We start from the raw sequence: 22,651 nt of genomic DNA on the forward strand, positions 1-22,651 counted from the left end.
TTGTTGTTGTGTGCCTTCAAGTCATTTCTGACTTATGACAAGCCTAAGGCTTCATGGGATTTTCTTGGCAAGATTTATCCAGAGATTTGCCATTGCCTTCCCCTGAGGCTGAGAGCATGTGACTTACTCAGTATGGTATAGCAACAGCAATAGCAAGTACATTTTTATACCGCTTATCAGTGCTCTTAAACACTCCCTACACAGTTTACAATGTGTAAGCTAATTGCCCGCAACAAGCTGGGTACTCATTTTAGCAACCTCAGAAGGATGTCAGGCTGAGTCGACCCTGAGCCCCTGGCTGGTATTAAACTCATAACCTTGTGGTTTATGAGTGAGTGGCTGCAGCACAGGCATTTAACCGCTGCGCTACCTGGTATCACCTGCATATATTAGGTTGTTAATGTTATTTTCTCTGATCTTCACTCCTCCTGTCTCTGCGTAAACTCACTCTGCGTATGACATTTTCTGCATACATGTTGAACAAATAGGGTGATACAGGATAAGAAGTTATAGTTCTATTTTATGTTAGCATAGCAACCACTGGATTGACTGTACAATTATTATAGGATTTATTGAAATATTAAACATATATAACTGAAGTCTTTAGTACCATAAATAAGGCCTTCTTTTCTGATGATAAATAACATCTGGTTGCAAGTAATGGAGGTCGTACTGAAAGGGTCCTACAGCTCTATGCCTCAAACTGAGGACCTGTCAGGTTGCTTTCCAACGATCTATTCCCTCAACCTCCTGACCCAGCAGTATGGGCTCGCCAGAGGTCCCCCCCAAAAAACCCATGCAGAATGTTTACCCCATATTGGGTCACTGGAAAGAGGGGGTCAAAGGAGCAGATTGTTGAAAAGCAAACACAGAAAACTCCTGGCTTGAGGCACAGGAGGCCGAGGTTGGGGGCCAAGGAAGGAGGAAGCTGAAGCTGCCGAAAAGGCCCTAGAGCCCACCTTCTGCATACTTCAAGCCAGGAAGATACTGTCAGGTTGATTTTTGATGATCTGTTCACTCAAGCCCTCCTCCAGAAACATGGGCTCCCCAGAGGTCCCTAAAAAAATCAAGCACTGATCCATGGATAAGTTGACCCAGGTTTTCAGGGTAAATTTTTAAACTAAAACTTCTCAACTCATCATTGAATGTATAAGGTAAGTACGTTGAACAGGTGAACAAGTTATCTCCATCACTTTGTGTGCACACATTTCTTAAGAAATCATATCCACAATCCTAATACAATTAAAGAACAGTCAAAGTGAGAAAACCAAAGACATGAAAATTGTTTCCTACCAGATCTGCTACCATCTTCTGCATGTATTTTGTGCATTTTTCAACTTCATTCTTGGGTCCTCTAAGCTGAACAATGTCGCTCTTTTGTGATGGATCTGGGAAATTGATAATAACCTGCAAGAAATATTTAAACCAGAGCAAGGTTATAAAAGTTACTGAGTTCCCGTTGGCTATTTCTACTGTGGAATCCATAAGGCTCTATGTCTGTCACTGAGATAAGGCAGTGACTTGCCTTATCTTTCATTATCTTATTTAAGGTAAGTATTAATAATGGGTATTATCAGTATTAATAATGGGAAATGAAATGGAGAAAGCCTAAGATCTCTAGCCTATTTTCTGTATGAAATGGGACCATGACAGGCTAAGCTGTTTCAGCTGAGCCTATGACAGAAATGTATTGTAAATATATGTGAACCATCAGTGCTCTCAATGGAAACACAAACATTATAAACATTAAGAAATGTAACACCTGAGTTTAAGAAAATGTCTTTTTTTACCTCTGGAAATTTGTCCCGTGTATCCCGAATCCGTTCCCCTTTCTGCCCAATGATAGTTCTATGGAATTTCTGGTCGATGATTAGGTCCTTAGTGCGTTCATTTTCCTGAGGGGTAAAAAGTCCAAGTATATTCTACAGGCTTAAAACAACATTCTCCTCTACTCACCCACACTTTGTAGTTGGTAGTGATTTACAAACTACATTGACAATCCACAAATCTCCTCACACCCATCTATCATCCAAGTACAGAGAGGAGGAATTAACTTTCTTACTTGCACGTGATCTGTGTATTTGTGTTAACATGCATGTGAAAAAGAGAGAGAAAACTGGCAGAAATACTTGCTGGTTAGCTCTTTTCATCTAGAACAGAATCCAGTTCTCCATGACTCACCATACGTGAAGCAAGTTCCAGCAGCTCTCTCTTGGCCTCTTGAACTCCCTGAGGGTCTCCTTCAATCCTGATGAGATTGCTCTTCTCATTGTCTGGAGGGATGCGCACAGACACTTTGTACTGATCCTTAATCCTGTTGACTGTAAATATAAAGATTCTGCTAAAAATACTTATCAACTGCATAACCTTTCCAATAAAAACCTCAGAATAAGATGGCCCCTCTTTTAAAGATTATACAAGGACTAAGAAACATAGGGCTATTATTACAGACCCTGTGCTGGGAGACAGAGAGTAGGAGTTCAATGTTCAATCAACTGGAGTTTTGAAAACAGGAAGCATTCATTGGTAAATGTGTGGTGGGGCAAAGTGATATTTCCAGCAGTGTCTTTTCTGAAGATTCATATATTTACTGCCCACATCTTCTATAATGCACCATTTTGTTTCACACAAATTGTTCTCCAATCAGTTAATTGATTGTCTGTCAATGAGCCATTCTTACAGTTAATTAACTCATGACTAAATTTCTGGGACAGTTCAGTTCTAGAGAATTTCATGAATTAGAGGTCCACATGAACAATAAGAGATTATATTCTAAGCAATGTATGACTAGCATAAACAACAATCAAACCTATTTTACGGAGAGCTGGGGGGAATAACAAATAATTAACTCACTGTTGGCTCCACTCTTTCCAATCAGATGTCTGTGGAATTTATGGTCAATATTGATTTCAGCATAATCCATCCTATTTATCTGCAAAGAGAAGTCCAGTTAGACAAAATCAGGAGCAATTGCATGATCCTCTAGCCCAAAAACAAAGGAATAAAAGCGGACAGCAATATCCACCATGACACAATAGCTAGCTAGCTAAAACTAAGTCCAGATGTTTCACTGAGCTAAATAGCTCAAGCCTGAATAAAAAGCACACAGCTTGGGGACACTCAGCAGTTTCACCACTAATTTACCCAGGACACATTCTAACACAGCCTTTTGTTCTCCTTATGACCTTGCCATTGAAAAACTTTAACAGCCTCCTTTTGTCCTGAGGACTGCAGTCTTAAGCACACATAACAGATATAAATCTTTCTGAAACAGTGGTTTTGGTTTGTCACAAAATATAACCTGTATATTTATTCTAAATAGAATGCAAAAATCCAGACTTGGACAAAGACAAAGCTGATCTGCAATTTGCATCACTTGATGTTATCTTCCATTTCAGAAGATGGCTACACAATGAAGGCAATGGCTTGTCAACTCACCAGATCCTTGACCATGCTCTCAATTTGTTCTTGAGCCATATTCACATCCTCTGTGGGTCCTTCCAGAGTGATCTTATCTTCCCCTTCAGTAAATTCTATGTGAACCTTTGAATAAGGACAAAAAAATCATAATCAGGATAAAATTACTGAATTGGAATCAACCTAGTGTAATGGCAGGTGAGTACACATGACTTTCTCTCATAAGAAGAGATAGTGCAATGCATTCCTATCTGGGCTTTCTAAAGATAGTAGTTGGATAGAATATTCTCATAGAAACAAATTTTAAGCCACTGGCTAAAAATAACTGAAGTCTAAATAACTTCATTTTATTAAAATCTACAAACTTTGTCTAAGCAACCACATGTTCATGGATTGGCTAGGGATAGGTGGCTCTTTGGGACAGTTTTGTTAGTTTGTTTGGTTTTTTTTAGTTTTTTTTTAATTTATATACCGCTATTCCAAAGATCATAGCGGTGAACAGCAAGTAAGCTAATTAGCAAGTAAGCTAATTTGCCCCCAACAGTCTGGGTACTCATTTTAGCGACCTCAGAAGGATGCAAGCCTGAGTCGAGCTTGGGCCCTTTTGCTGGTCTTGAACTCGCAACCTTGTGGTTTTGAGTGAATGGCTGCAGTACAGGCATTTAACCATTGCACCACCAGGGCAGTGATGGAATATTCTTAGTGGAATTCCTTCCTTAGCCACCAGAACTCTCCTTTACTAAAATGTAGGTAGCAATTGAAACTGTACCCCAAATCTGGATGGTATTTAATGTAGAGGCTTTCTGTGAGAATTGTGCTTGTAGTTCCTACTGTCGGAGAACTCTCTTCTGATTTCTCAGCTGTAGCTGAGGCCTCATATATCAGAACTATTAGAAGGTGTGCTCTTCCTCAAAGTTTTTTAACACATTTTTTCTATTCCTGCTAAAGATGTATAATTTCCCTCAAATCATAAGCTTTTTTGCAGTTACAGGGCATATACAGTATGTCCTTCCCTTACACAGGGATCCATTCTGGACTCCCACCCCCACCCACCCCCACCCCACGTAAGGGAAATCCCATGTATGATGGAGTCCCATTGAAAACAATGGGGCTTGTGCACACCCGCGTATGACATGCATGCACACTAAACCATTACTCTGGAGCAATTTCTCCAACCCAATGAGCCACTTTCAGAAGCTCATACCTTTGGCATTTGTTGGGTGATTTTGGCCAGATTTTGTCCTTTTTTGCCAATGATGAAACGATGAAGCCAAGAGGGGGCAGAAACTGAGGAGACTGTGAAACTGTTGGCCTGGAAAAGACATTGTTGGCATAGTGAACAATAAAATGTCAAGAAAAATATACACTATTCCTAACTATACAGACACTGACTATTCCATTTTCCATTCCAACCCAATATCCTGCTGCCAAATTCTCAAGCCAGATAACAAACAGGAACTTGCAGCCTCCAGCAAGTCACATGGACACAGTAAGGCCATCATTCTATTGACTCTGGCCACCAACTACAAACATTTTTGTTGGGTTGGTGGAGGTTTACTGTACTATTGAATACACTGTGTGTATTCCGAACCATTGCATCTGATGAATTCAGCAAACAACCTTAATGACACACTTATTGTAACAAGGATTTGTTAAATAGGAAAAGGGGAATACCAGAACGTTCTATGTGAGCCACACTCTGTTTACCTTGGCATAGACCTCAGTCAGTGCCTGCCCAAGCTTTTCAGGTTCGCCACGCAATATCACAGTCTCCGAGCTGCTGTCAGTGGGTGGGATCTCGACTGAGACTCCAGTTTTCTCCAAGATCTCCTGCAGGGAGTTCCCCTTTGGGCCAATAACATATTTGTGCTGGGACTTCTTCACCTCCACAGCAATGGTAGTAGTCTTCTTTTTCTGTGGGGACAAAAATCATCCATCAAAAAAGTCATAGCAGATTAGTAGCAGAGCAAGGACACACAAACACATATAGCAACCTGTACATCTTTTATAAAAGAACCATGTAATATAGTAAGACAGCATCTCCTTTTTCCTTTTTTCCTTCTTTGTCTTCTTCCATATCAGAGACAGAGAGAAAAGAAAAAAGAGAGGGAGGGAAAAAAGGTGCAGTAATATCTGTGTGCAGTCTAGTAATGAATATTCACTTCCTGTGGTTTTGTTATGACTGAGAATCCTGCCACAGCTAAATAATCTTGATTAGTTAGCTAATCAAATGATCACTGGTTCTATGTGTGTGCTTTCATGCTCATGACCACAAAATGCCCTTATGAATTGATAACTGTAGCTAAGCTGTTCAAAACTAGTTCTTATGGAAGAATTAAGAGCTAGCCACAACATAAAGTTTCAGGGCAAAGAGAAAGCTAAACACAGAAGACCACCCCACAAATCAGAGAGAAGACACAGTAAAAATACCACTACAATGATGAGAGGATCTCTGAGTCTTCAAAGCTGCTCAATATGGTATCACACAAAGGCCACAAAGACATACCTTCTCCTCATAGATCTTCTTGACACGAGCCACTGCTTGGGCCAGCTGTTCTTTCTCTCCAGTGAAGACTATCTCTGTCCTGTTGACGCTAGGAGGTGGGATGTTTATTCGTGTCCCTGTGTCCTGCATGATCTCACTCACCAGCTTATTGAAAGGGCCAGCAATGAAAGGATGGTACACTTTGTCCACTTCAAGCCTCTCTACTGCACGTTTATCCTGAGAAATAAAGTTTCATGTATATATTATTTACACACACACACACAAAATTCTACAGCATGGTATTAGTCACCATTAGAAAAGTGTTCTGAGTGACCATTACGAAAGGATGACTAGCCTTTATTTTTAATGAAATCCCTACATACCTTAGTATGAAGCCCTTGAGCCTAAGGTTCACATGTCTTCAGTTTCTGCATATCTAAGTTCTGAATGATTACCCACCACCACCACCACCTTCATCCTACACAGTGTGGTACTGTTTATAACCAGAGTGAGCTGAAGATAAGTTGCTGTAAAAAGTATCTGTGAATGTGAGAAAGATCTTGAAGACAGAAGTAATTTAGGACAGAGTCCAGAAGTATAAGGAAAGGGGAGGGAGGGTGGAATGACAGCATGATGCAATACAGTCAGCTGAGTTTTTGAAACTGCATCAGTGTTTAAATGCAATACTCCACATGAAACAAATAATTTGAGAATGGCACAGGAACTTTGGTTTGGTCTAGGATGCTTTGCAAGTAGCATTGCAACTGCCTGTCATATTCTGACAGCTGAAGAGGCCAAAGGAGCCAGGGATGTAATTCCTTACAGAAATGTAATTAAATATACAAACAGAAATATATTTTAAATCTCTCATGGGAACATGTTATGGTTAGGAGACAAAAGAACAGCATATCTGTTCCAGAAAAACTTACGAATAAGCAACCATTTGCCCCAGGAAACCTTGTTGTCTAACCATATCTAATTGTCTTGAGCAGCGCCATGGTTCAGGGATAGCTCTATGTAGTGATGGCTGCTATGGGAAACATGATATTATATTACCGTTTCCCTTAGGTCACATACATGTACAGTGGCCTAGAGTCTAACTCAAAAGTTAAAACTTTTCCATGTGACTAGACTTATACTTTATTTATTTATTTCCTTTCTATGCCACCTTTCCCCCAGAGTGGAAACCAACATGGCTTCCAAAGAGAGTCAATGAATAAATCTTCACAATAAAAAATTAAAAACAATTATCATCACATAAAATAGTAAAATCATTTAAAAGACACACAGAAGTTAAAAATAAATAAATAACACATCTCAGAAAGAAGCTCTCCTGCTTATAAATTAAAAAGGTGCGTAAACAAAAAGATCTTTGCCTGTCTCTGAAAGGGGAGCAGAGACTGGGTCCACCTAGCCTCCCATGGAAGGAGGATTGCAGAGAGTGGGAGCAGCCATTGAGACGGCTCTATCTTGTGCCCTCACTAAGTGAGCCTGTGGGGAGGGGGGTGGGGGGAGAGAGATTGAGAAAAATCCTTCCCCTTTAGATCTTAGAAGCATGGCAGATTCATATGGGGAGATTATATGCTCCCTGGAACTGGCCTGTCAACATTCTGGCTGCAGAATTTTAGGCCCGCTAAAATTTCAGAAGAGTTTCCAAAGGCAGCCCCACATAGAATGTGTTACAATAATCCAAACAGGATATAATCAAGGCAAGTATAACTGTAGCCAGACTTAACGTCTCAAGGAATGGGTGCAGTTGGTGCACCAGTTTTAGCTATGCAAATCTCCATCCCAACTGGATGATTCTGTTGGGAGGCCAGAATGGAGATGCAGATGAAAGCAAGGTGTGCTTCAGATCTGACAATGGTATCAAGGGAGCCAAGGGACAAGGTGTTGTAGACAGAGACAAATGCAGATGGCTCAGAAGCATGGCATGATAAGACCTTGGAGACAGTGCATGCTGTCAGCTAGGAATTGTAGTATGGGAATGAGTTGGCAAGGGCAAGCATAATTGGCTAGGTACCATGATGATAGTACCAATATTGGTACTTAAAGGCAATGATGATGATGAGCAAGGCAAGGAGGGTCAAAGTCACTTTGGAGATGAGGATAATCATAGCCCCATTTGCCGAAACAATCTTGAGCTGGAAATCTATTATAGTAATAGCAGTGATACCTGACACAATGACATAAGGTCCTGAACTCTTTCTGCATCCAATCTTCTGTACCGAGTCCTTCTGTTGTGGTATCAATGCACTTCCCTCAGAGTATCAAAGTGGTACTAAAGCAGAGATAGAGCCCAGTATGCCCATGGGCTATAAGACTGAGAACGGTAGGATATGGGCGCTGTTTTAAGGTGGTGATTGGACACTGCGTCAAGTACAGATCAGGAGTTAGGAGTGGGAATCACGAGGAGGAATTGAGAATCTTTTCTTCTTACACTCCCACCGAGATAGTCTGTGGGGTCTATTCCTGCACCAAAGCATCAATGCTGTCTTCCAGATGGACCGAGAGGTTCAAAACTCAATGGAGACAGGAGTAGAAAGTTCCCTATCCAGAGCACCCTGATTAGAGGGTCTGGCTAGGCTAGAGTATGAAATGGCTCCAGACGTTGTGGCACCAGTACTTGGAATGTCAGTGAGAAAACATTGACCTTCCTGCCTCTCTTCTTAAACCTCCTGTGAGTGGGTTGCTGAGGTTCAGCAGAGAGTATCGAGGGATCTGTTCAGAGGAAGAGGCTCAGGATTAAGCAGTTGGCTCCAACACAGGATGGCCCACAGACTCTCAGGCCTGGATACCAATTCCTGAAGAGACCGCTTGAGGGCCACTCAAACTGACAATCCCAAAGAAGTCCTTATTTATATGGAGCACAGATTTGGGGAGAGCCAATAATAATAATAATTAATTTGTTTTATTTATATACCGCTATTCCAAAGATCATAGCGGTGAACAGCAAGTAAGCTAATTAGCAAGTAAGCTAATTTGCCCCCAACAGTCTGGGTACTCATTTTAGCGACCTCGGAAGGATGCAAGCCTGAGTCGAGCTTGGGCCCTTTTGCTGGTCTTGAACTCGCAACCTTGTGGTTTTGAGTGAATGGCTGCAGTACAGGCATTTAACCACTGCGCCACCAGGGCTCCTTGGTGGAGACCCCAACAGAATCTGAATACAGCATTCTACTCTCAGCTGAGCAGCCTGTGCCTTTCAGGAGAATTTAAGCCAGGAAAAATGATTACATCATGCCTGAGGGGTGAATGGCTGGCAATGCAAACAAGCCCCTATGTTGTGCCTTTCTCCCAGGAACAAAAGGCACTTTGAATAGTCATTCTTCTATGGGATCTTACCCCTGGAGGACAAGCACTTCTTGAAGGAGACAGAGAAAGCCATAAGCTCCTGAGGGCACATGCTCCCAAAATGATGAACTAGGCTGAAAATATAGAAGCCAAAACACAATGAGGGAAGTAAGGGAAATCTATATTCTGATAACTGAGAAAGTCAGCAGAAAAAATGCTCAGAGAACAGTTCCTATCAATGCTGTGGCAGACAGAAAGGAGCTAAACAGGAATGGTGCTGGTTATGTGTGCCAGGAGGGGAGGGGCTACTGCCAAAACATTTACCTCCTAGCTCTAAAAGAGTCTGAATGATGCACTGCACAGGTGCAGATAACCTCATTTCTCTGAGTCACAGAGACCACAAAGAAGAATGGTTCAGTACCAAAACAGCTTCCTTGAAATCAGATGGGAAGGATAGGCAGAGTTGGGTGAAATCAGCTATCTGTGTCACCACACCACAAAACTCCAGATGACCTCTCCCAGCAGTTTCACATAGATGCTAAACAGCATGGGGAACAAAACAGAACCCCAAGGGACCCCACAGGCCAATGGACAGAGCATCAAACAGGAGTTCCCCAGCACCACCAGCTGAATTTGCCCCTCCAAGAAAGACAGGAACCACTACATAACCGTGCCCCCAAGTCCCATCCCAGAGAGTTAGATGAGATGGATAGCATGATCAATGATATCAAAAGCCGCTGAGAGGTCTAGCAGAATCAACGGGAACACATTCCCCGTGTGTAGGCCATCCACCAAAGCTGCATTCGTCTCATAATCAGATCTGAAGTGATATAGAAATGGATCTAGATAATCTGTCTAAGCCAGAAGCCCTCAGAACTGGGAGGCCACCACATACTCCAGAACCTTGCCCAAAAATGGAATGTTAAGAGACTAACCAATAATTTTAAGTAATGGCTTCACCACAACCTCTTTTAGGCAGTAAGGCATTCACCACTCCCCTTCCCCACTTGAATAGTCTCCCTCCAGTCATAGCTCCAGTGTACATGTGGTGGTCCTCACCTCCTCAAGGATCCTGCCCACATCAGACTGTACAAACTGAAATGTATTCCAATAATACAGGTCAGGTACCGAGATTGCACCTTTGTGTTTTCCTCCACAAGGTAGACAGGAGTGCATACGCAGACTGGTCCTATATAGCACTGCATACTACCCACCTAGGTACTCCAATTCTCAGCACAGTTTGTTCCCAAGTACATTTAATTAATGTTACTGGAGCAAATACTCTAATAAGTGCACCAAAGATTACAGATTTAAATGTACAGGAAAAGCAAGTTTCCACACTGTCTGAGTTGCTCAGTATACATGCATAAAAAACCTACTTTATTTCATATGTATTGTTTCAGCCATACCAATGCTCTGCAGAAGTCACTACCTTATCCAGAATACTCTCTCAAAAGAAGAATTGCTAACTATTCTCACAGGTGCAACAGTTTACCTGCTCAGCAGAGATCAGCAGGATCTCATGTCGAGCCTTCTCAATCCCTTCCTTGGTGCCAGTGATCTTGATCTGGTTGCTGGGGTCATCCGGGCGGGGGATCTGGATCTTTGTAGCAGTTTTGAGCTCAAGGTCCTGCAATTTCTCTCCATTTTTTCCAATGACAAAGCGGTGATGCTCCTTGGGAATGGCCACTGTTGCTGAAGCCTACATCAAAGAGTAAATAAAAAAGAAAGCTAGGTCCTACTCTAGGCACATCTCCACCAACTTGAGGCTGGACTTCAATATGGGAAAATTGTCTTCTGCTTCTTCAGCTACCATGGAATGGAGAATGTGAACAGGGGCATCTTATCCCAGCACACAATGGAACAGCAGAATAGGGAGAACATGTATCTTCCTAAGTTCATAACTGTAAGCAGCTGGTGGAGATCAGAAGTCTATCCACACATTCAACACAATTTTTAATTTCAATGGTTGAGATTTTACTGAACTGTAATGTCAGATTACGAGTGACAGAAACTGCATGTTTGAGTTCTTCCACATATTAAAAATAAAAATTCCTACCTTTATCTCTCATGCATACATCATGTCCACTTATTTTATTAGTTTTAAATTTTATTAGGTTCCACCTTGTATTTTCCTAATAAACATTTTCTACATTCAAGGAAGGAGCAATCAGACATGCAAACAAAGAAAAAAAATATTTGTCCAGACTTCAATTTGAAGTCCAACAATCTAGAATAAGCTTTATTACTTCCTATATGTAACTTGACTGTATTATCTAGACCAGGGGTGGCTAAATTGGGACCCTACAAATGCTGCTAGAATGTAATTCCTATCACTTCCCAATGAGGTGAAATTTTTTCAGGAACTGTGTGGCTAATGAACAAACTGTTCAGGGCTTTGTAATATATTGGTTAATTACACAACCCTCTCTGGCATAGAAAAACTCTCAGTTTAGCCTTTAACTCTGACCAAAGAAATTATAGTAATTTATTCTTAATAAAATTTAATAGATTTAGAAAAGTATCTAGCAAACACTTTGCACATTTATTCATTATAATTATGCTTATGTTAAAATACTAATGTTAAACTTGGGTTTGGTGAAGGCGTGGCTTTCTAGATGTTGTTGGACTGCAATTCCCACCAGTCCAAGCAACATAGCCAGTCATGAGGAGTCCAACATCATCTGGATGGTCACATTTCACCCACCCTGAATGGGAAGCCAGATAAGTTACAGTGATGCCTTCAATCAGGATTTTTCAGTCTCCATTATTCTACAATATTTATCTTTGTAGTCAACGCCCTTTGTAGTCATACATTTGAACAGACATCTTGTACTGTGCTAGTAAAATACTTTAAGTGTCTATGATTAAGATGAATGGAACAAGAGCTAAAATGCATGGTTACTGTCAAATACTTGCAGCTCTTGCCTCTGGATCAAATTGCTTTATAAGAATGCATGGACACCTTCTGATTCAGTCCAAAAGTCAATTTATTCCAGTTTCTTATTTTCTGCAATGTACAGTCAGTTGCCTCCAAAGCTTCTTAGAAGGACAGCAATGGCCCAAGGTCTCTGGAACATTTACTAATGACATACTGTACTTGAACACAGAGGTTTCATTTAACTTTTACAGCTAATAACTATAGACAGACTTATCCTCCATGAACTAGGCTAATATTTTAAAGGTTAACCAGTCCCTGTTTACTATCTCTTGTAATAGAAAATATCAGAAGTTACTTCTGCATTGTACATATAAGTACATTGTTTTATCCATCCTGAATTTATAAGCAATTTCTCATTTCATTCAAGTGAAGGTATATGAGGTAGCATATGCACACTGAGTCATGGGGCAGTCCTTCTCTAATCCTGACAAATCCTTTGTCAAAAAAAATGAGAATTCTGATTTCAATGCCCATTTTTTTCAATAGGGAACACTGCTCAAGTGGGGGTGGGTGAAATCTACTTCCCATTCATCAATATATCACATTTTACTATGGAAACTGAATCCAACGAATGTCCTTGGGGAGAAAAAGTAATGAATACAGCACATATAAGCATGAAGAGATTTGAGCTTCTGGAAGGGCATTACTTGCCTGAGATTGGCTGCTGGCAAATAACTGAGGAAACCAAGATGGATTATAAACTATGTAATATAGGCCCTATCCAGATGGGCCCTTTGCGGCGCGTCCACGACACGCTAGGGTTGCCTTGGGGTGGTGTGTACACACACCCCGCAACCCTAGCACGTCATGCATGTGCTGCAGTTGCACAGCGCCATACATACGGCGTGCGCAACAATTACGTCGCAGCTGCGCCACCTCCAAATGGCGCTGCACAGCTGCGACATAACCATGCCATTTTTGGCACTTTGCGCCACCACAAAAAGGAGTAACTTTTGGGAGCTCCTTCTTTGCTGGGCAGCAGTGCCGTGCAATTTGTTTGTTGCGGTGCTCCTGCGCAACAGAGAGAGGCGCCGAGGAGGCACCTCTTTTTGGCGGTCTGTACCCCGCCATAATTAACTTTAAAAGTTTGGCATCTTTCCAGCTTATCAGCAGCACACTAAATATGCAACGCACAGGTGAGTTGGACCGTTAAAAACTATCTTTGGCTTTATGAGCATCCACACTTTGAGAGTTCCATGACCAGAGAAGGCCAAACAAGAAGATATGACAACTGAATCACTTACCTGGGTCTGAAGCCGAGCCACAATCTCCTTCCGAGCCTTCATCACTGCTTCTAGCTTGCCAGAGACCATGATGGAGAGTCCCTGATCCTTTGCAAGAGAGAGTTCCAGATGCGCACCTGTCTTCTGCATGATGTCCAAACAGATTTTGCCTTGCTCACCTTCTCCAAACTGGTTCATGTCCTTGTATTTCCTCTCCTCCAGTGGTACATGGAACACCTAACTCAAGTAAAGCAATGTTTTATTCCATTAGGAATAAATATTAAGTACTAATGAAGATGTTTCCAATAATTCTACACTCATTTACCTGGGAGTAAGTCCCAGTAATCTAATTTATACAGTATGTACATGTACTGCCAAGAATCTAACTAATAGAAAAAATTCTGGACACAACATTTAAAAAAAGTGTGAATAAGGAAGTTTTGTATTGTATCACAATTTTTTAAAAAATTATTTTTTCAGACTGGAAATGACTTTAAGAGGTAAGTACATATCCTACCAGAGGACTAATGTTGTGCCATCTTGTTCCAGGGCCATGTTTTTAGTTGCTCAATGGAACCATTACTCAATCATGTCTTTCTCTACATACCCAAAGAATTTGTTAACATCAAACATATGCTGCCTTTTGCAAGCAAATTAATTTGACCTGGTCAAGCAATCCTCTTGCACTTTATTATTCACAACACTACAATAGAGAGGGAAAGTATCTGCCTTCAGCTCTTCTTTCAAAAAGTGCCTGTGTTGCATTCTGAGGGTAGCAAAACAAGCCATTGGGAAGAAGAGGGGACCCAACCTGAGTGATAACAGAAGCCTTGATTGGTCGGATTTTGCTCCAGGCACCGGTAGGTTCCTGGGTTGGCTCCAAACATGCAGCTTTCTCAGGGAGAGGAGGGAAAGCGTCCTTGTAAGTTGGAGGGTCATTCTCTTCTTCAGCATTTAAAGCTGTAACTAGAGTAGAGAAACCAAGGAAACAAAGAAAGATTTCATGGATGTACAGTCATCACCACTATTCTCCTTCCCAACACTGCAAATTTCTTTTTAAACGTACTCTGTTGTTTTATGGAAGAAAAACAGACCCTGGTTACATAGTCAGAATAACTGGCTTAAAATTAGGCTGCTTTCAGTTTTCTAAGCCACAAGTAGTAATTTCTGTCAATTAAGAGATGAGGAAGTCCACATCTCTTAAAAATAGTTCTTTCTGCTCCAAGACACATTCTGGTACCCGTGCACATTGCACCTCTTCCTCATTACAACCAAAGTATTGTGGCATGTAAATTTGTTGAAAAGAGCAAGCAGATGACCAATTTAACTACTTCGAAGATTGGAATAGCTCACCTGATAATTATTTCTAAGCTGTTGTGTAACAGATCTCAAACTGCCTGTTGAATTAGCAAGTTATTTTCATATTGGGGTAAGAACAGCAAGAACAAGTATAAGACTAAGGGGCAAAGCAGATCTGCACAATATGCCAGCTTGGGGGTGGTATGGGGGCATGGCATTTAGATGACACACTCCCCAACACCACCCCCAAGCTGGTGTCATGCTGCCTGCCCAACCACACAGCGGATAGTGTTGTGGTGCTCTAGCATTCATACACTCCACGAGTGCAGAAAAGCTGTAACTACAGAGGAAAAGCCACCCTTTTTCCAGAGCAAAATGGAGCAGCATTTTGCTGCTTTTTTGCACCAGAAAAAAATCTGGATTAGAGCCATAGTGTGCAGTTGTTACAGTCCCAATCCAGCACTCAAAAGGGTGGTGTCAAGTTGCCCCTATACGGCCACCTGTTCCCATGTAGTTTTGTTAATATTTACTAGTGGAGTAGCGCATTCACGAATAACTCCAGTTTTGCTTGCAAGTTCTGACCACTGACACAGCTATGTTGTACCATCGACGCATAAGAATCTTTGTCTATCACTCCAACTCTTTCATGCTACTTTCACACAGTTTCATCTATCCTCTATTGAAAACAGGGACATGGAGCATGTGGCTACAAAGATGTTGCTGTACTGCAGTTACCATGATCACTCACCGACTATGCTGGTTAAACATGATGGGAGTTGTAGCCCAAGACCATCTAGAGCATGAATACTCAACCCTTTGGGCCTCCAGATGTTTTAGACTTCAATTCCCAGAAGTCCCAGTCAGTATGCTCATTGTTCAGGAATTCTGGGAGTTGAAGTCTCAAAAATCTAGAGGATCAAAGGTTGAGAACCACTGATCTAGAGGGACATACATTCTCCATTCCCATTCTCCATTCCCAATCAGGACCATATCTTGATTGACAAAATATCCTGCTATTTGCTCACACTTACAAAATTCCATTTACTAAGACTTATAAGATAATTTAGCTCAAACTCTGTTCTAAGTAAGAATCCTGTCTTTTTCAACCCAAGGCCTCAATTAAATTTTAGAGAAGTTCTGAGTCTGCGTTTTAACGGTAAGTGGTTGGGACCAGAAATGCCAGCACATGTTATTAAAGCTCTTACTAGAAATAACTTAGCCTTAGCAGAAGCATTTCAACATTTGAACTGTGACTCCCAATTCTGGGACCTCAGATGTTCTTGGATTTCCATTTCCCCAAAGCCCTAGATAGTATGATCACGGATTAAGGATTTTGGTGTTAATAGCACAGCAATATCTGTAAACACAAGATTCAAAATGTGGAGTATACAAATATACTATATGGAAAAAGGTTTGAAATAATAGTGCCATACACACAGGAACAGCTTAGCAAAATTAAAAGAACTAACATTAACTTCTTCCATATCCAGTAACTTGAATTCTAAAGCAGTTTGATTGTTAAGATTAGTGCCATGTTAGTATACATTTTACAGTTCCATTCAAGAATCAAGAAAAATGGCTTCTGCAAAAAGTAATTAAGCACTGCAGTAGGTGGTACAACTTTTGTTTAGCAACTTGCAACTAGGATTTGACAATAAACCTGTCTTTTCACCTTACCTTTCACTTGTTGCTGAGCAAGACCGCTGCGATGTTCAGCGAAGCTTTCCTGGGTCAAAACTGCCACGGAGCTCATGGTCGATTTCCCACCCACACACAATCCGGGTATGCCACTAGTGATAAGAAAGGAGAGACTGTCATGATAGTCACCGCTTTAAGAACAAAACAAAACTAGCAAAGTTCCTTGGTTTAGTAAGCAAGTGGAATCACTAGTTCCCAAGCACAACAATTTATCTCAGAGATTATAAGTTGTGCCATGAAACTCTGTCCACTACCTTGGCAAAAGAGTGGTGTATGCTATCATTGTTGCATAGTGTTACCTCTATAAATTCTCCAAAGCTGGGAAAGTCTCTATAATAGCATCATGGCACTTAAAGAGAACTAGAAGCACTAGTGGAGGGATTCAGTAGTCCAAAATATCCAAACTCTGTACTTTTCTCTGTGAGAATAAGGAATTTCACAACTTAGAAGGACAAAAGGCTAGAATAGCAAAGTATCAACAGTTTCTATGTATAAGATTCAATGTAAAGTGAAAGATATTCCCACCTAAGGAAACTGTTGACTAAAACAATGTGTCTCTGTTAGATCTACCATAATGTGCTATTACAGATATAATTCCAGACCCCCCCCCCTCTCTCTCTCTCTCTCTGTGTGTACATATCAGGGAGCAGGAGTGAAAACTGGGGCTACATAATCTCCTTCTCCATGAACTTTCAATAAAAGCAAGAACCTCTGTTAGTGTTATGGTGTGCCTTAAAGTCATTTCTGACTTATGGGACCCCTAAGGTGACTCTATCATGGGTTTTTTTTTTAGCAGAATTTGTTCAGAGAGCGGTTGCCCTTGCTTTCTTCTGAAGCTGAGAGAGCGTGATTTGCCCAAGGTCACCCAGTGGGTTGCTATAGCCAAGCAAGGATTCAAACACTGGTCTCCCATTGTCCTAGTCCAACACTGAAACCACTACTATGTGCTGGCTCTTAAGAATCCCTGTACAGTGGCGCCTCCGCATACGCTGTCTTTTTTTGCGCGGCTTTGAGCATACGCGCTCAAAGCCGCAGGCGCGCGCGGGGCAGAAGGGGCGGCGCATCCCATTCAATTGAATGGGCGAGCGTGCCCGTTGTGCCCTGTGTGCCGCCGCGCCGCCGCGCACGAGCCCCATTGGAAACAATGGGGCTCGAGCATAGGCGGAATTCGCCTTACGCGGAGGGATCCGGAACGGATCCCCCGCGTAAGGTGAGGATGGACTGTATATATGGATTTATGTGTATAAGCCCCAGTTTACAGGTAGAGTGAGAGAGGCAACTTAGCATGAGTCAAACACTTGTTTCCACAACTACATACTTGTGAGTTAAGCATCCTTGTTGTTTCTTATAGACCTGGGTCTTCCACGAGATATGTTAGAAACAATATTATTGTACATGAAACAATATTCTGAATTTTGATATCTGATCTATGAAATGCTATATTAGTATAGGATATTGAGCCTCTAGTTCATTATACTGACAACAGCCAGTTTCAGATATGTCAAAATAAATATAGGTGTCCATTTTGTTTTGTTTCATTACCTTGTAGCATGCAAGCCATTTTGGCTAATAGGTATTCACCAGAGAACACAGCAAATCAGTCAGTGTAGCGGTTTGAGCACAAGACTATAATTCTGGAGACCAGGGTTAGAATTCTGGCTAAAGCCATGGAAATCCACTGAGTGACTTTGGGCAAGTCACACTCTCTCAGCCTCAGAGGATGGCAATGGCAAACTTCCTCTGAAGAAACTTGCCAAGAAAACCCTGTGATAGGTTTGCCTTAGGGTTGCCATAAGTCAGAAATGACTTGAAGTTACATAACAACAACTAGAAACGTATAGCATTTTTAAAAATCCTGTTATACTAGGAGTAGACAACTAGTGGTTTTCCATGGGTAGCTGAACTGCAGCTCTCATCACTAGCTATGGTGGCTAAGAGTGATGGGAGTTGCAGTTCAGAAAGCTGACAAGGTCAAAAGGTGCCTAGCTCTTAATTTGACAAATTGTCTTCAGATATCTAATGAAAGAAACTGATTGCATGTTATGTGAGAGTCACTTCCCATTTAACCCTACTACTTGTCAATTATAAGAACTGAGCAATACCCATCTAAATTATGAGAAATTGTACATAAATCCTTTTAACTGATTCAAATATGGCACATCTCTTTTTAAAGTAATCTGGATATTTAAAGAGACTATCTACACTTTCTTCAATTCTTTTATTAACTTTCTCCTGTCTTTCTAAAACTGTGCATATTGTTTTAAATAATAAATAATAATAAAACTTTTATTTATATACCGCCTTTCCTTCCGATCAAAGCGGTTTACATCATTAAAATCTATGATCCAAGTCATAGTACAATTATCAAACAGTCCATACAATTCCAGAAATAAAAACATATATAACGACAGTCGGGCATTGGATAAAAAACTTCATCCATTAGGGACCAGATTCTACAAATTGGGAGGGTATGCTTTCCAGAAGAGATAAGTTTTTAATGCCTTCTTGAAGGTCTCCAATGTCGAGCTCAGGCGAATCTCTTCCAGAAGCGCATTCCAATGAGTTGGAGCCATTGTAGAATAAGCTCTTTGGTGTGTCACTGCCAATCTTACTTTTGGCCATTCAAGGACATATTTCCCTGTTATTCTGAGGGTGTGGGGCGGATTATGTAGGGAGAGACGCTACATAAAACAGTAATATTTAGTGTATGTTCCAAGCAATACTATGCCTTCTTCATATCATAATGGCTCTCTTCAGTATTTGACAGGCTAGCTTTAAAACAAACCTGAAGAGTTAAAATCTGTATCTGCATTCAGTTTGACAAGTCAATCTGTATTCCCAATACAACTCAGGAAGATTTTTTATTACATTTCACATTCTGCAATTTTAGTACAGTGCACCCGCGTTATATGTGAATGCATTATACGGTGCTTTCAGCATACGCTGAAAGCTGTGAGGGAGCCGCGTGGGACGCAAGGGGCAGCGTGTCCCATTTAGATGAACGGGGCACGGGCCCGAGGCAAGCATGCCACTTACATGCACAAGCCCCATTACTTTCAATGGGGCTTGAGCATAAGCGGTTTTTTTACGCGGAGGGGGGAACAGGGAGCAGAACAGATTCTCCGCATAAAAAAAGGGTGCACTATAGTTCAAAAAAGTGCTATGTGTAACTTAAATATAAGCACTGAGAAAATAATTAAAATACTCAAATTCACTGCATACCTTCTTTAAACAAGATTACTGTATAGAGAATTGTGAAATTCACGAAGGACTGATGGGCACTGCAAGAATCAAAATTTAAAGTGACTACAGTCGACCCTCTGTATCCACGGATTTTTATTCATAGATTCAATAATCCACAGCTTGAAAGTATTTTTAAAAAATATCAATTGTAATAAGCAAACCTTGATTTTGCCATTTTATATATAAGGGACATCATTTTACTCTGTCACTGTATTTAAGGGGACTTGAGCATCAATGGCCTTGGTATCGACGTGGGTTCTAGAACCAAACTTCAGTATATCAAGGGTCCATTGTACAAGGACTGACCGAAGCCAAAGGGTGCTCAACAATGGCTCCTTTTCATCCTGGAGAGAAGTGACCAGTGGGGTCCCACAGGTCTCTGTCCTGGGCCCAGTGCTATTCAACATCTTTATCAATGACTTGGATGAAAGAATTGGGGGCATACTTATCAAATTTGCAGATGACAAAAAAATAGGGGGAGTAGCTAATACCCCAGAGGACAGGATCAAAATTCAAGATGACCTGAATAGACTAGAAAGCTGGGCCAAAGCTAACAAAATGAAATTCAACACGGAAAAATGTAAGGTACTGCACTTAGGGCGGAAAAATGAAATGCATAGGTATAGGATGGGGGACACCTGGCTGAATGAAAGTGCATGTGAAAGGGATCTGGGTGTCCAAGCAGACCACAAGTTGAACATGAGTCAACAGTGCGACGCAGCAGCTAAAAAGGCCAATGCAATTTTAGGCTGCATCAATAAAAGTATAGTGTCTAGATCAAGGGAAGTAACAATGCCACTATATTCTGCTCTGGTCAGGCCCCACCTGGAATATTGTGTCCAGTTCTGGACACCACATTTTAAAAAGGATGTGGAGAAATGGGAGCATGTCCAAAGGAGAGTGACTAAAATGGTGAAGGGTCTGGAAGCCATGCCCTACGAGGAACGACTTAGGGAGCTGGGGATGTTTAGCCTGGAGAAGAGAAGGTTAAGAGGTGATATGATAGCCCTGTTTAAATGTTTGAAGGGATGTCATATTGAGGAGGGAGCAAGCTTGTTTTCTGCTGCTCCAGAGACTAGGACCCGGAACAATAGATGCAAGCTACAGGAAAAGAGATTCCACTTCAACATTAGGAAGAACTTCCTGACAGTAAGGGCTGTCTGACAGTGGAACACACTCCCTCGGAGTGTAGTGGAGTCTCCCTCCTTGGAGGTCTTTAAAAAGAGGCTGGATGGCCATCTGTCAGGGATGCTTGATTTAGATTTCCTGCATGGCACAGGGTTGGACTGGGTGGCCCTTGCGGTCTCTTCCAACTCTATTATTCTATGAGTCTGATATGCATACTCTTTTTATACAGTGGGCCTTCCCTATAGGCGGGCTTCTAATCCACAAATTTGCCTCCCATTGATCATCATGCCCCATCCTATATTATTCATCGACGGCAACATGGATGTGCACATGCTGAACTGTATATGTTTATGTCACCACCACTGAATCATATGGGGTGCAATCATCCACATTTTTAGCATCTGCAGGGCTCCCTGGAATTGAACTCCCACAGGGTCCACTGTACACATATCTTTAAACTTACCAGCTAAATGGTCAGTAGCCAGAAAGTCCGTCCTGTGAGCTGTCTGTCAGCCTGCCAGCTTCTGTTTTCAAAAAATGGGGAAATTGATCAGCTCTTTAAAGTACTAAAATTCTATCATCATATATGTAATAACATAATTTTACTGGGCAGGAAGTTACTCAGATAAATTTGAGCTAGGATCCAATCTGTAAAGTATTGTCTGGAATCCTCTTGAGGAATTAAGGTCACATAAATGTAGTTGTAATGTAGTTTTACTTTCTCAGAGAGTGCAGAAATATGGACTCCTAGCTCAGACAGTCATTTCTCAAGCGTGTACCACACACACACCTTTCTCCTCTACTTCTGACACAGTGGGTGGAGACCTAATTGATTGTGGCACAATGGGTAAGCTCAAGGGCATGGCACCTATTGCTCAATCAGTTGTGCAATTGTGGGATCTAGTGTAACATGGTGTCTTACATCTACACTATGCTAAAAGTGAATAACAACTTTGCATTTTTTAAAAAGTTTGTAACACAGTTCAACAAGACCTCCTCAAAAGAATACAGTAAAACAATAACAGCAGCCAACACACTGGTTTAAGTTTTAAAGTAATTTATCCATTCAGTACTTCACTATTGCTGTTCACAGAGTGTTATAACAATGTAGGATAATATACAATTAACCTGTCTTAAAACCAAGTTTCTGCCAACGTAACTTTTTAAAGAAACCGATCTTTGTGTCAATTATTTCTTGGGTGCACTTACTACAGCAAAGAGTCATGCACTGTCCACATCATACTATCAAATCCTATTGTAAAGACCAATTAAAGTTAATTTCCATATTGGTGATGGGACACAGCTCCCCTCAGCCCCCCCCCTTTTTTTTGCACAAAAGTACCCCAAGTTAGGATAAGAAACTGTAGATTAGTAGCAGATGTCAGATATGAAATTTCTGGCTGCAAAAGCATCTCCAACTGTGTGACATACAGAGTCAGAGAAACCAGAAGATATTAAAACCTGCCAAGAAATCTTACATCAGTCAGAAGATAGGAATGTAGTTTAGTGGAGCCTCACTGAATCAAGAACACACTTAAAACTGGAGACTGAGAAAAGCAAAGAGCTCTATAAAGTTAGCTCTGACAATTTTAGATCCCCAACCCCAACAATGCCCAACTCATGCACTATACAGTACAGTATAACTGCCTGGTTTCTTGAACTCTAAATACTTTTGCACATGAGAAGAACTTCCAACTTAATCAAAGATCTTTCGAGAAGAGTGGTTAACCCACAAGACTCCATAACTACCCACATTAGCCTATTGCAGCGAAACCAACAGATGGTCCTATGACACTTTAAGAACTAATGAATTTATTATAACATTTACAGACAGTCAAACTGCAAATACCTGTGTCACTGGGACAACCTGCTCAAACAACTAAGCAAACAGTCACAGAAATGGAGTCTTTGTTGTTGTGTGCTTTC

At 41.2% G+C, this 22,651-nt stretch overlaps 1 protein-coding gene across 5 annotated transcripts in view; it reads right to left on the bottom strand.

The window, feature by feature from the left end:
* HDLBP (high density lipoprotein binding protein) overlaps positions 1-22,651 on the bottom strand; it is an 84,414-nt gene that overhangs the window by 21,847 nt on the left and 39,916 nt on the right. For all 5 annotated transcript variants that reach the window (XM_089509313.1, XM_089509309.1, XM_089509312.1 and 2 more), the window contains exons 2-14: positions 21,189-21,249; positions 16,334-16,446; positions 14,169-14,323; positions 13,379-13,594; positions 10,689-10,895; positions 5,924-6,139; positions 5,125-5,331; positions 4,622-4,729; positions 3,439-3,543; positions 2,854-2,932; positions 2,182-2,321; positions 1,791-1,895; positions 1,294-1,407 (exon numbers count right to left, since the gene is read on the bottom strand). In XM_089509313.1, coding sequence (XP_089365439.1) covers positions 1,294-1,407; positions 1,791-1,895; positions 2,182-2,321; positions 2,854-2,932; positions 3,439-3,543; positions 4,622-4,729; positions 5,125-5,331; positions 5,924-6,139; positions 10,689-10,895; positions 13,379-13,594; positions 14,169-14,323; positions 16,334-16,409 — 1,728 coding nt within the window. In that variant the 5' untranslated portion in view covers positions 16,410-16,446; positions 21,189-21,249. The remainder of the gene's footprint in view (positions 1-1,293; positions 1,408-1,790; positions 1,896-2,181; positions 2,322-2,853; positions 2,933-3,438; positions 3,544-4,621; positions 4,730-5,124; positions 5,332-5,923; positions 6,140-10,688; positions 10,896-13,378; positions 13,595-14,168; positions 14,324-16,333; positions 16,447-21,188; positions 21,250-22,651) is intronic.

This window comes from Sceloporus occidentalis, unplaced genomic scaffold (genome assembly GCF_023333645.1).
Source record: "Sceloporus occidentalis isolate IW3139 unplaced genomic scaffold, rSceOcc1.0.p SCAF_2, whole genome shotgun sequence".
Classification (NCBI taxonomy): domain Eukaryota; kingdom Metazoa; phylum Chordata; class Lepidosauria; order Squamata; family Phrynosomatidae; genus Sceloporus; species Sceloporus occidentalis.